This window comes from Drosophila arizonae, chromosome X, assembly GCF_054131065.1.
Source record: "Drosophila arizonae isolate 15081-1271.41 chromosome X, UAZ_ARI_1.0, whole genome shotgun sequence".
Classification (NCBI taxonomy): domain Eukaryota; kingdom Metazoa; phylum Arthropoda; class Insecta; order Diptera; family Drosophilidae; genus Drosophila; species Drosophila arizonae.
In genome coordinates, this window is record NC_142927.1 from 21,781,656 (window position 1) to 21,794,854 (window position 13,199).

Sequence of the window (13,199 nt, forward strand, 5' to 3'; positions counted from 1 at the left end):
CCGTGGGAGAAACATATAATCAGGATAGTGTTATAGGATATATGATGTTTATGTTTGAGTAGAATATTCATATTAATTATTCGATACTTGTTTATGGTTCACAGTTTTTAGTAATCAAAAATGCCTCTCTTACACATACTAGAAATACTTTATATACCCACCTACATTTAAATACGTCTACATGTATATCTATAAAATATGCTATATACTAACGTCATTGCGTATGTGTGTGTGTGCGTGCACAGTAATCGGAGGCAGTTGCTTGTAGTGAGAGCGGCTCTGGGCGGGGCTTGGCCTTTCCTTTGTGGCCGAAATGCACTCGAAACAATTTGTTCAATTATCGCCCCCTGCTCGTGGCTGTCGGCTGAGTGGCAAAAGTTTTGAGTGTGCTCTTCTCTTGCTCTCGACGCCATCTCCTTTGTTCAAGGATTATTCAGCCACTTTTTGCACTCTGGCGTCCTTTTTTTTATCTTTAATTTTTTTCCCCCCCATTTCAGTTTTTCTTTTTTTTTTCCGTGTTTTCACGCAGCTATCCTTTTATAGCCTTTTGTATCCGCTTGTAAAGCGGCGCACAAAATTGTCAGCAGTTCATTAGCAGACGAGTTCGGAAGTCTTGACATCAGTTCCGGGCGCCACTACCAATTGCTCATACCAAAGAAACCTTTGCTTAAAGTGTTTAATAAACTGTCAAGTGAAGAAGATTGCGGGTTAATTCCATCAGCGAAATGGACTTTGGTTAAGGGTTCAAAGTTGGGTAACTAATCACGGAAAGGTATTACTTTAACAATTATAGAAGATCTGAGAGGTTAACATATTGATGATATGATATAATTATAAAAATAAATATAAGTAGGTTGATCCATTCAGTCCATCTAAATAATCCAGCTGATCTTGAGATATGTAAGAGGTAAGCATGGAAGCAGCAGACTATGTGCCATAAAGGACTTTGGAGATGCATTATACATAGATCAGAAGTAGGAGCAGGAATAGGAAAAGAATCAGAAGAGAGATTAGAAGCTGGAATAGAAATCGAAGTGGTTGTAAGAAAAATGTAGAATGAGGAGTACGAGTTAAAGCAATAATAGGAGTTGCAGTGGGAACAGAGTAAAAGTAGTAGTATGAGTAGGAAAATAAATAGGAGTAGAAAAATTAGTATGAAAATAATGAGGAGTAAAAATAATAGGAAGAAATAGGAGGCGGAGGCTATAGGTATGCCTAACAATAGTAGTGGGAATAGGAATATGTGTACGAGCAGGTGCAGCAAATGAAATAGGAGTAGGAAAAAAAGGCAGGAATAAAAATGAGAGTTGAACTAGGAGTAGATTAGATGATGATGTAGAATTAGGAGTAGAAAAGTAGTGATAGAAGTAGGTATAGAATTAGGAATAGAACAAGTAAGAAAGCTCCAGTCGAGACTGCTCGACTAGGAGATACCCTGAACCCTCCAAGCTGATATTCTAATCATTCTGCACTTCTTTTATGCACACATACATACACATGCTTCCACACGCACGCATAAGCCTGCGCTCTGCTAGCTGCGCAGTAAGCAGCAACTGCGCTTGGGCTGCGCTGCAATGTGGGCAATATTATGAGAATTTATTTGTTGAATAACTTCTTTTGTAGACATACGATCTTAATGAAACTTTTAGGGCGTAATCATATTGTGAATATGTGTGTACATTCCAAAGCACAAGTCTCTAGTACTTGAAATGCGTTTTTTACAAATTGGGGGAGAAGGGGGCGTGGTATCCAAAATCTGTAAATCACAAAATCTTTGTACCGATTAACTTTATATACAACGCAAATTTGAAGACTCCAGGTCTAAAAATGTTCAAATTAGGCCAAAAAAACAAAATCAATTTTTCGATTATTCTCGATAAAAAAGTTATCGGACGATTTTTCGAAAAAATAAAGCAAACTCGTACTGCGTATGGTACTCACGAGTATGCATGCCAAATTTCAGCTCTCTAGCTCTTATAACTTCTGAGATCGACGCACTCATACGGACGGACGGACGGACGGACGGACGGACAGACGGACAGGGCTATATCGACTCAGCTCGTCACGCTGATCAAGAATATATATACTTTGTGGGGTCTGCCACGCCTCCTTCTGCCCGTTACATACTTTTTCACAAAACCATTATACCCTGATTTCCCATTTTCAATGGGTTTAGGGTATAAAAATCAGTAGGAGTTGGAAAATAAATAGGATATGGAAAGAAATAGGAGTAGAATGGAAGTAGCATTAAAAAATAAAGTATGCGCAAGAAAATAAAAGTGATAGCAGTACGAATTGGAGTAGGAAAATAAATGGGAGTATTAAGAGAAATATGAGTTGGAATATCGGAATTTAAGTTGGAATAGGAAAGAAATACGAGTGGGTATACGAGTATAAATTGAAATAGTAGTACGAATAGAAGTAGTTTTAGAAATTAGTAGGATAAATATAAATAGAAATAGAATCACATAATTCACATCTAATTCAGATATAGGCCTAAGCAAATTGGTATCTCTTAGCTGCAAGTTGGTAAAGAAATAGTAGTAAGGATAGTAGGAGTAGAAGATCCTACTTGATAAATAATAAGAATCACATTATTCGCATAACATACAGAAGGAGTAGAAACATTACCCATTAGAAATGGGTATCTGTTAGCTGCTTCTATCCGCAACTAGCCTAATACGTGCAGCCTTAGACTCTCAATTTCCAATGAAAATGACGACAATGGTCGGGAGAGTGTGACAGAAGGGATGAGGGCGAGATTGGAGCTGGTTAAGAGTGGGTGGCAAGGCTTACGCATCCGCAGCGGTAAAACCGCACAAACCAAAGCTTTAACTGCGGCATTTGTGACAGGAGAGGACAGGACAGGCCAGGACAGGCCAGGACAGGACTGGACAGGACTGGACAGGAGTTCGACGTCCAGCACCAAAGTCTGTCGCATGTGTCACTGAATTCATGCATTGTCATTCATGGGGCAGCCTCTCTCTCTCTCTCTCTCTCTTTGTCTCTCTTTCTCTCTCTGTCCAGCTCATCCATTTGCCGTATGCATTCGCACTGAGGCGTTTAATTGTAAATTTCCATTCATTTAGGCTGTCTGTCTGGCATGGCTCACTCGTCCAGCCCGAATGGCGTGTCGTTCGCAGAGGATAACAAAAAAGAAGAAGAAGAAAAAAGCTGTAGAAAATTATGTTTTTTATTTGATTTGCCTTTCTATTGTCATATGAAATTCTCTTTATGTTTTTTTTTTTTTTTTCGACTGTTTGCTCGATTCATTTGGTTAATTTGGTGTCGATGCAGCTGATCAGCATTCTAAGACGCGGGAGCCAGAGCTTGCCCAGAACTTGCCCTGGCCAGCAGCCGACGGTCTGTGGCGGCTGGCCGGGGCAGTCGGTGCGTATGATTGATTTGTGCGTTTGCGTTGCGCCCGGCTCTGCGGCGGCCATTTTGTTTTAGCTTCTGCTGCTGTCGCCTGCTAATTACAATAGCAAAATAGAAAATGCACATTCACCGCCATGAACACAGCCCGGCCATGCCCGCCGTTGGGTATCGTGTGCGTGCGTGCGTCATGCAATTTAATTACCCATGCATCGATTTATTTGGCCCTGCGCGAGGCTACACTTTTAATTAGCAAAGTGCCATGCACATGCACGCAATCACACGCACACACAGAGTGTGAGAGAGACAGAGAGAGAGAGAGAGGGCGGAAAGGGAGGTGAGGTAGAGGGAGAGAGAGCTAGACATTAGTAGGGGCTGTGTCGGTGTCAGTTGGCGATTGTTACGAGAGTTTTTTTTGCCGCCAAAAGCGAATTTCATGTCGATAACTTTGCCATCGCATCATATCACAAAGCCCCACACCAAAGCAGAGCAGAGCAGAGCAAAGCAGAGCACGGCACCCCACACACACGCGTCAGCATTATCGATAAAGATAGCGAGCTAAGCTCTGGGTGGGCAACGTTGAGGTTTTTATTTACACAACTCTCTCAGGCCATTTAAGACAGCCGCAAAATGAACTGAACAATCTACTCACGCTCCTTGCCATTCGCGCCCCAGCCAAGGCAAACAATCGAAGCCGACAGCCAGAGCCCCCCAAAAAAACTGCCTAAGAAGACAAACGACAAGGGGAAAATAAGTGGAGCGCACACGTCTCCAATCCGCCTCCCCACTCCCCCACCCAGTCGAGCAAGCCGCCTGCCATTAGTCAAAGCAATGGAAAGACAAATGCCTGGCCAAAAGTCAAGACCCCCGTGTTAAAAAGAAGCCGGCGTCAAAAAGGCAAGACTTTGTGTCTTCCAAATAAAAAGAAAAACAAAAATAATACCATATCCAAATAACGAGCGAAGGAAAAAAAGGAAACTTCTACGAGCTGACACCTTAACTCGAATAGGGGAGACCAGGATCTCTCTCTCTCTCTCTCTCTCCTCTCTCTCTCTCTCTCTCTCTCTCTCTCTGTGAGAGTGTTGGTGTGTGCACAGAGGACACGCCTTCAGTCGGAAAATGTTGCGTGCCCAATTTGCTTTTGGTTTTGGGTCCGTATGGCTGCTGTGTTTTTTCAAGCTGAAAATGCTGTGGGTGAATATCTTGGGGTTTGAGTCTCAGCTTGTGTTTTTCTTTTCGGGCGTGAAGAGCGCAACAGGTCGAAATTTTGTTGAAGGCAAAGATCTCCTCAATAGAAAAGTAATGAGCATTGATGTAGATGTTTGATAATAAGGTTGTTTAGGTAGTAGAGTGAGAGGGAGGTAGGGAGAAGGAGGGAACAGTAGGGGAAGGAAAAAGAGAGACGCAGAGAGTAGAGAAAGAGATTGAAAGATGGTGATAGATAGACAGAGGGAAAAAGAAAGAGAGCAGGATAGAAAAAGATAATTTGAGAGAGATAGAAAGATGGGCAGATAGAAGGAGAGAATAGGAGGGGGAGGGAGAGAGAGAGAAGATAGAAAGCAGAGAAAGAGATTTCAAGATGGTGATAGATAGAAAAAGAGAAGAGAAAGCAAGATAGAAAAAGAGAAACGGAGAGAGTTAGATAGAAAGAGACAGTCAAAGAGATAGAAAGAGAGAGAGGGAGCAGAATAGAGGAAGATAAATTGAGAGATATATACAAATAAACAGTAAGACAGAGGGAGAAAGAAAAATAGAGAGAGTTAGATAGAATGAGAGAGAGGAAGAGAATGAATAAGGGGTATTAGAAATAGATAATAGAGATATAGCAAGATAGTGAGTGGACTAATGAGATAAAGATGGAAATATGAATAAATAATAAGAGGGATATAAATTAATAGAAAGCCAGATATTTAAATATAAAGAGAGACAGAAGTAAATAAACATAGAGATAGATTTCAAATTTATAGACTCAGAAATACATGAATGATTCTTATCCATTTCCCATTTCTCCTTTACTTACATCTTTACCGTCAGTCGTCAACTATCACACAGTTCATCATGATTAGTACTTCATTATTATCATCAATAATATCTTCATATTGCAGCAATGAGCGGGGGGCCGCTCTGCGACAGCTCGTCACACGATTTTCTTATACTTGAATCAATGTTGATCCCCATGAAATTATGATATTAGATTTCGTTTGCCTGCGCTTGGGGTAGTTAAGTATTCAATTCACGAGTAAAGATTATTTGTTCAGGCCGCCTCAATGCCGACAGAGAGAGAGAGAGAGACAGAGAGTGTGGGAGAGAGAAGGCATTAAAATCAAAGCTGTTGACAAATAACTGAAATCCTTGCTGCAAATCCTTGGCAATTTGCAGAACAAGCGTCATAAATCAATTGGGTAAAGAAAGGCATACAAAGCACACACACGTGTCCTGCCAGGGAGGGAGATATCGGTGTGTGTGGGCGGGGCAACGCCCTCATGTGTTTGTTTGCCTGCCTATAGTACTTACTATATACATACATACATGATGATTGCTCATACACACCCATACACACACACTCACACACACACGCACACCCAGGCACTTTGGCATATAATCGTTTTCGTGGCTTAAAATTTTCAATTTGCAGATTATTTGCAATTAAATTTAGGCTCATCTCTAGCAACTTTGATATTATTGTTTAAATATTTGCGCCGTTTGTTATGCTCTGTTGTCGTTGTCAACACACACACACCCACACACTGACGTAGGCACATAAACAGAATTGTTTACTTTTTCCAAAAATTTCTCTTTGCTTTGTGCTTACCTGCCTACACTAAGTCCTTAAAAGCTTTCTGAGCCTTCTAATCCAGCCAGTAAGTCGGCCAACACAAAAACGCATTTTGTGGCTTATTTGGTTTCCCTTTCGACTTTTCTTTTTGGCCTCAGCTTTGGTTTTCCTTCATGGTTTTTTCCCCATTTTTCTTCACTCCCCCTCTCTGCACCTCCTGAAACTTGTTGATTTATGAGACTTACAGCATTCGATAAAAAATGTTTTGTGTGCCGATTAGTCATTGTTTAGGGTCAACGGACGTGGCCGAAAGCATATCCATTTACGATTAAAAATTGCTAAATTTGTTAGCTAATAGGTGAAAAGTGAACTTGAGTTGATTTAGAATTATTTTTTTTTCCTATTTTTTTAATTTTTAATTTCAATCAATCAAATATATTCGATTGGCTTGATCTATAAGCAAATTTCATAGCATTTAAAATTATAATTCATAATAATTAGCATTCTAGCTAATTATGTTAGTCTCTGAGTATTGGAAATATAAATAACAATCCAATGTTGGATAGGCATTTTTCGGCGCATATTGTCCACCTGCCCGACCTATTATTGTTAGTAACGATTTGTCAGAAGAGTTCACAATTTTCAAGAATATGAATAATACTCATTTTTAATCTCTAACCTCTTATAGAATTTTTGTGCCAGATATTAGTTGAGAATCAATGCAAGTTTCTATCTCTAAAATATAATTTAGTTATTTATATATATATTTAATTTTTTTTTATTGGGAAAAATTTTTTTGGAAGTACAGTTATGGCCTATAACAAATTGTGCTTGCGGACAAATTTTAAAATTAAAAAAATATATATATATTTATATATATGTATATATTGTATATACATTTGTATTGAAAAAGGATTTTTATTTATTTATTATTATTAATATTATTATTATTATTATTATTATTATTATTATTATTATTATTTTTTTTATACAGAATCTAATTTTATATTCATATTATTATTGAATTTACATTTAAATTTTAATATTAATTTACAATTATATGAAAATATAACACATATATTTTCATATACCAGGATATTTTATATCATATTTTATTTTATCATCCTAGCTGATTTCTATTGTCCATTGAATTGCTTAACTACTATTTTTTCATGCCTAAGAAACAGGCAACAGGAAATGACATAAAAAACGAATTAATAAGAAAAATTGCGCAACAATGAGCTAAACTTGATGACAATCAAGACCCAGTGTCAGAGGATAAAGTGCAAAAGCATTTTGCAGCAGCAGCAGGACAGCCGAGTCGAGGCCACACTGCGGGGGGACGTAGACAAAATGCCACTTAAGACAACTGCAAACAGACAAAAGACGCTCAGAAGTTCATTTTTTGTATGGCTGAGCGCTGCTGTGCAAACTGCGGGGTGGCAAATTGATGAGCAGGCTGAGGGTGAGGGGGAGGCTGAGGCTGAATGAGATACACGAAATTGAACGACCCCAAGGCGAACGGCGAACGGCGAAAGATGAAGACACAAGTTGAGGCGCAGTGGAGTGTGGCTGCAACATGTGTAAGCCTTGGTGTATCTCATTCTGTGCCCCCCCTCGCCACTCTCTCTCTCTCTCTCTCTCTGTGTGGCTTATTGTTGTGCGTGCCGAAATGATTTACGCTTTGTTTGTCAACTTAAAAAGCAAACGCCGGCAACAGGCGAGAAATGCCTCGAAGACATTGCACATACGCCGCGTTGTCATTGACAGACAGCGCAAAAAAGGCACCAAGGCTACGGCTCAAGTGCCGTCTTCACAGTTAGAAAGAGAGCGAGTGAGAGAGTGAGAGGGAAGAGATCGGGAGCTGGGTGAAATGCTTTTAATTGAATCGCAGCTCCGCCGTGGCCTGGCAACACTTGACAATAGCAAAAAAATAAAGCAAGTGAAAAGCAGAAGAAGAAGAAGTCAGCCAAGTCTGGAGGCAGTTGGCTGGCGGTAGGCGTAACAAGTTAATTAAAAGAAAACTGTGTGGCACAAATGAAATAAATCTTAGCTTTCAAGTGCCACGACCGACGTGTGTGTGTGTGTGTGTATGGGTGTGTGGGTCATGTGTTGCAGACAATGAGTTTGAATTGTAATTAATTCTTGCCAAGGCTGAAGCCTGAAGCCGGGGCGCAGTTTGTTACTAACTCGAATCCATGATTTATAAATTCAAATTGAAATTACTTGCGCTAGACTTTGCTATAAAGAGTGTGTGAAAACAGTCAAGTGCCATGGGCAGGTGTACCCATGAATACTGTGAAGCAATTCAGATCCATAGGTAAGATAAGATCCATAATAAGATACGAATAGGAGTATCTATGAGTAATTAAAAGCAATTTAATATCGATGCATGTTCCCTTCTCATATAATCGATACTCAATAGAAATCTTAAAAATTTGATGCATTATTTGAATGTTTTTGATGAATTGCTTTAGGCATATCACCAAGAAAACTAGCAAAGTTAAGATCATATATGCATGGGATTCTTTTTCTCCTCTCTGAATTGATAAGGTGATAGGACTTTACTGAATACGGTTTCCGTTGAATTGGAAATCCAATTAAAAAAATTAAATACGAATATGAACTTTTAAATCAGCTGAATAATACTCATTCTTGTTCTCGTTAGTAGAATCTTCACTCCCAGCTCCCATCTTGCCTATCCATTTTGCCACGCACACAAAAACATATTTAATTATTTTATTTATTTATTAGTTTATTTATTAATTACTAGCTGGCCCGGCAAACGTTGCATTGCCCTCTATATTATTTCTAGGTAAAAAATTGTTGAAAGCTATGTTGTTCAGGCTGGGATACACTGATAAATTTATTAATCGGATTTTCATTCAAGCACCTTGTTGTAAACGACATTCTTCGTTTTTTTGTCGGGTGCAAGAACAAATAATGCGGATCGTTTGCCAACACGTGAGCATGCCACGTACAATTGACCATGAGAAAAACACGCATTTTCTAGATTGAGGCCACAAATAGTCAAAGATTGGCCCTGTGACTTGTTGATCGTCATGGCGAAGGCAAGACGAAGCGGGAATTGAATTCGTTTAAATTCAAAGGGCATATCTGTTGAGCTCATCGGAATCCTAGGAATAAGAACTTCCTCATCTTTAAATTTTCCTTTGAGTATCAACGCGTGAATCACATTGCTCATCAGTTTTCTTATCAGCAAACGCGTTCCATTGCACAGTTTTGGTTGGTTTAAATTTCTAAGCATGCAAATCATGGAGAATTGCTCTTTTCATAGCTGTGTTCATTTCTTGACGCCGGTCAAGTTGTTCTTCCATATTGCCCATGAAGTATATTTGCAAGAATTTTTGCTGTGCATCTTCAATAGGTTGCAATGATCCAATGCGATGGCAAATCTGGCCTTGAATCTTTAAATTCAAAGCCATAGTTATAGTTATATTTACAAACACTATTTACAGAAATCTAACAAACTACATTATTCAAAATTTTTTTTTGGCAGTCATAGAAAATAAAATTTTTAACGTAAATTACCTTAAATATCCGTCTCCAATATTTTCCGCCCCAAATTATGTCATTTGGAAACAGGCATTGTATTTTTGAGTGTTCGCTAGAAAATGTCGTGATTCTAGTGTTTCGCCATAAAGCAGGGAACGCAATGGCTATGGTGACCGCTAATGGCAATGTCACTTTACCACTAAGGCAGCACAAACCGGGCGTTTCACCAGCAAACTTCAATGCGCCACAATGCTAGCAAACAACGTCCATTGGACCAATGCAAACTAAACGATTCAAGCTGTAATCAATGGTGCAATCATATCGAAACGCTGCTCGATTCAAATCAATCCTTGAACCATTTCTTATTGCCATTTCACGGGCTGCCTCTCTTTGAGAAGCACGAATTAAGGCCCTTCTTCCCTGGGTACTAACGCGGAGCCTTTCTCGGGCGATTTCTCGCTCTTCGTCAGATAATTGACTCGCGCTATTCCGTTGCCTAATTGCATTATGGGTCCGCCGGGAAAGATTAGATCTTCTAGGACGCGGCATTTTTATTAATAGTAATACTGCCCTCGCACAAAACCATATAAAACAATCGAGAAATATAAATATAAATAATTTACACAAATTTATGTTTGAGACAAACAAATACCTGAACTTTCGAGATATTTAGCTTTTGTAAAAGTCCAAAAATACAATTTTTAATAATTAACTTTTTTTTTTTAATTTCGAATTTTGAATTTTTAATTTTTTATTTATTTTTGATTGTTAGGTTTTAATCTTTTGATTTTTTTTTTAATTTTTGCAGATTTTTGATTTGAAATATTTATAAAGTTTAAAAGTCCGAAAATATAAAAAGCCAAAAATACACTTTTTAATAATTACCTTTTTTTTTTTTTAATTTCGAATTTTTAATTTTTTATTTATTTTTTGAACAGTCAGGTTTTAATCTTTTGATTTTTTGCAGATTTTTGATTTGAAATATTTTTCCTTTTGATTTGAAAATTTTTTTTTTTTTTTTTTTTGAATAGTCAGGTCTGCTCGAGGTCAGGAGACCGTAGACTGACTGACTACATTTGTTTATTTACTTCTACACTATTGTCAAAACTGTCACTGTTACCAAGCCTACTGGGTATAAAAAAATTTGAACATTTGGGGAAAAAACCGCGTTTTTCAAGTATTCGGCAAATTTTTTCAGTATTTTTAAGACCCTATACTAAACTCGTTGCGGAGACAAATCCAACAAATCAAAAACCATGAAAATTGGTTCAGCCCAAATCAAGTTATAAGCAGTCTTCACTTTTACACAACTTTCTTTTATATATATAGATTATTATTTTAATTTTTTTTTTTTTAAGATTCAGATCTTTCGCATTTGTCACGCTCTCAATGTTATATTACATCAAACCAATCCTTAAAAACTCCAGAGAGTAACTTAGAAATTCTGGTAATTATAAGTATGTAATTGCAATATGCCACGCCCCAAGGCGTAAATAATATTTGCGGCTCATCAATAAGGGAACAATAGCTGTAGCTCGATTAACGAGGCTTTAAGCTTGTTGGCATGGAATATTGAGGAATGGAATATTAGCCATTTGTATTTTATTTTCAATTTTCTATTCGAGTCTCTCTATTAAAAATATATAAAAGTGGGCAAGGCGAGCAGACAGCCAAACACTTTACAAAGCCAATATACTCTTTTCAGTTCGTGAATGAGTATAAATAGTGAAAAATAAGAGCAGCCCATTGCTGCTCTCGACTACTTTTACAACTCTTATCACTAGTCCTCCGTCATGGGATATGCGCATTGTCCGCCAGCTGTTAATAATAATGCAGTAAACAAATCACATTCGATTTTTACGATGTGACAATCGACCGATGTTTTGTGTGTGTATGTGTGGTGGTTGTGGGAGGGAGGGGGTGGGGCACGAGAGCTGCATAAATGTGGCACGCGTGCCTAGCGCCCATTTACTGAGCCGAGCTGTGTGTCGTAAATTTGTTAACTTCAGTGTTGTTTTACTTTGACCTCGTTCCAGGCAAGAGCTTCACACTAACCATCACCGTGTCAACGAATCCACCCCACATAGCCACCTACAACAAGGCGATCAAAGTGACTGTCGACGGGCCACGCGAGCCGCGCTCCAAAACCAGTAAGTATTATTGCCACTCAATAGCCAAACTAGCTCTGTCCACTAGCGTCTGTTCAAGTCTGGCCAAGAACACACTCAAACACACATACACGCACACACATATACATATATTACAATAGCAATAAAACACTAGAGACAAACTACAACAATTTTTCGAAACGAAAGCGAATTTATTAAAGCTCTTTGCATATGCTTAGGCTGCCTTCCTAATTGTTTATTTCATTTTACCCTATACTCTGTATGAGCGCCAATTTGCCAGAGAAATGGGCATATTAGTTACATACATTTGTTGGATGAATTGCAATTGGCATGAATTGTAGAAAGAAGGATAGTTCTATGTGTCAGTCTGCCTTATAGACAGCCAGGTCTTTCACTGTTGCGAGAATATTTGAGATACTATAATATATCATATTATGAGGAAATTCTATTCTACGCAATCTCCAATCTAGCCAGATCCATCAAGCTTTCTAGCAACTTCCGCTGTATGTAACTCAAAGAATGTTCCTGATCAACCTCAATTTTACTTATAAACAGCTCATTGCAGTTCTTATCTCTTATGTAGAAGAATATGAGAAACCTTAGTTCACAAGTTTATTTTAGAGATCATTAGCCATTGGCATAGCATAAAGATAAGCAGCAGTTGGAAGATTACTTATCCACTGCTGAGACCCGTTTAGCAGACACATTTAAAAGGAGTATCTTCCAGTCCATGCAGCCTTCTCAGTTGCTCAAGTCTGCAGTCCTGGCAGAGAGTTCGATAAACGCAGGCGACGCCAAGTTTAGCAACTGCCAAATGCATATTTATAAGCATGGAAATATTTTACTTTGCATATGTTAAGACAGACAGGGAGCTCAGACTCGGCTATCGTGCGAACAACAGTTGCAGGAGTTATAGTAGTTGCTGCTGCTGTTGTTGTTGTTGTTGTTGTCATTGTTGGCAGTGTAATCTGTTGAGTCCGAGAGCAACAATTCAATCCATGGCATGATTTATATCTGTAGCAGCCAGACTGCAACACCATGGCCTCTGGTGTCCGAAAAACAAGAGGCATAAACACACACAAACACACATACGCACACACACACAATGACAGCTGGGCTTAGGCTGCTGCAAACGTCAGACAAAAGGTTATTATTTTATAATGAATACAATCTGCCGTAAAGTTGAAAACTGTATAATGGGCGACAGTTTTTAGCTGTAAACAAGAGCATAGCTAAAGGCTGCAGCAGAAAGAGAACGCTAGTCAGAAAGATACAGCGAGAGAGAGAGAGAGAGACAGAGAGTCAGTGAGAGCTGTGCGTGTCTGCCAGCTGATAACATTCTCAATAATAGTATGACCAGACGTATGTATACATTTTTGTTTCCACCTATAGTGAAATCGAAA

General features: G+C 38.7%; 1 protein-coding gene and 1 long non-coding RNA gene across 4 annotated transcripts in view; one reads left to right on the forward strand and one right to left on the reverse strand.

Moving 5' to 3' along the window:
* The window catches only part of RunxA (RUNX family transcription factor Runt related A), a 58,492-nt gene that overhangs the window by 34,516 nt on the left and 10,777 nt on the right, over positions 1-13,199 (forward strand). For both annotated transcript variants that reach the window (XM_089473542.1, XM_089473543.1), the window contains exon 3: positions 11,704-11,817. In XM_089473542.1, the coding sequence (XP_089329668.1) occupies positions 11,704-11,817 (114 nt within the window). The remainder of the gene's footprint in view (positions 1-11,703; positions 11,818-13,199) is intronic.
* On the reverse strand, positions 8,986-11,008 carry LOC149268006 (uncharacterized). 2 transcript variants are annotated; one of them, XR_016270918.1, is made up of 3 exons: positions 10,320-11,008; positions 9,704-10,233; positions 8,986-9,579 (listed from the first exon to the last, which is right to left on the reverse strand). It is a non-coding gene; the product is annotated as an uncharacterized LOC149268006 (long non-coding RNA). The 2 variants fall into 2 exon arrangements; XR_016270919.1 differs by having other exon boundaries at positions 8,986-9,642.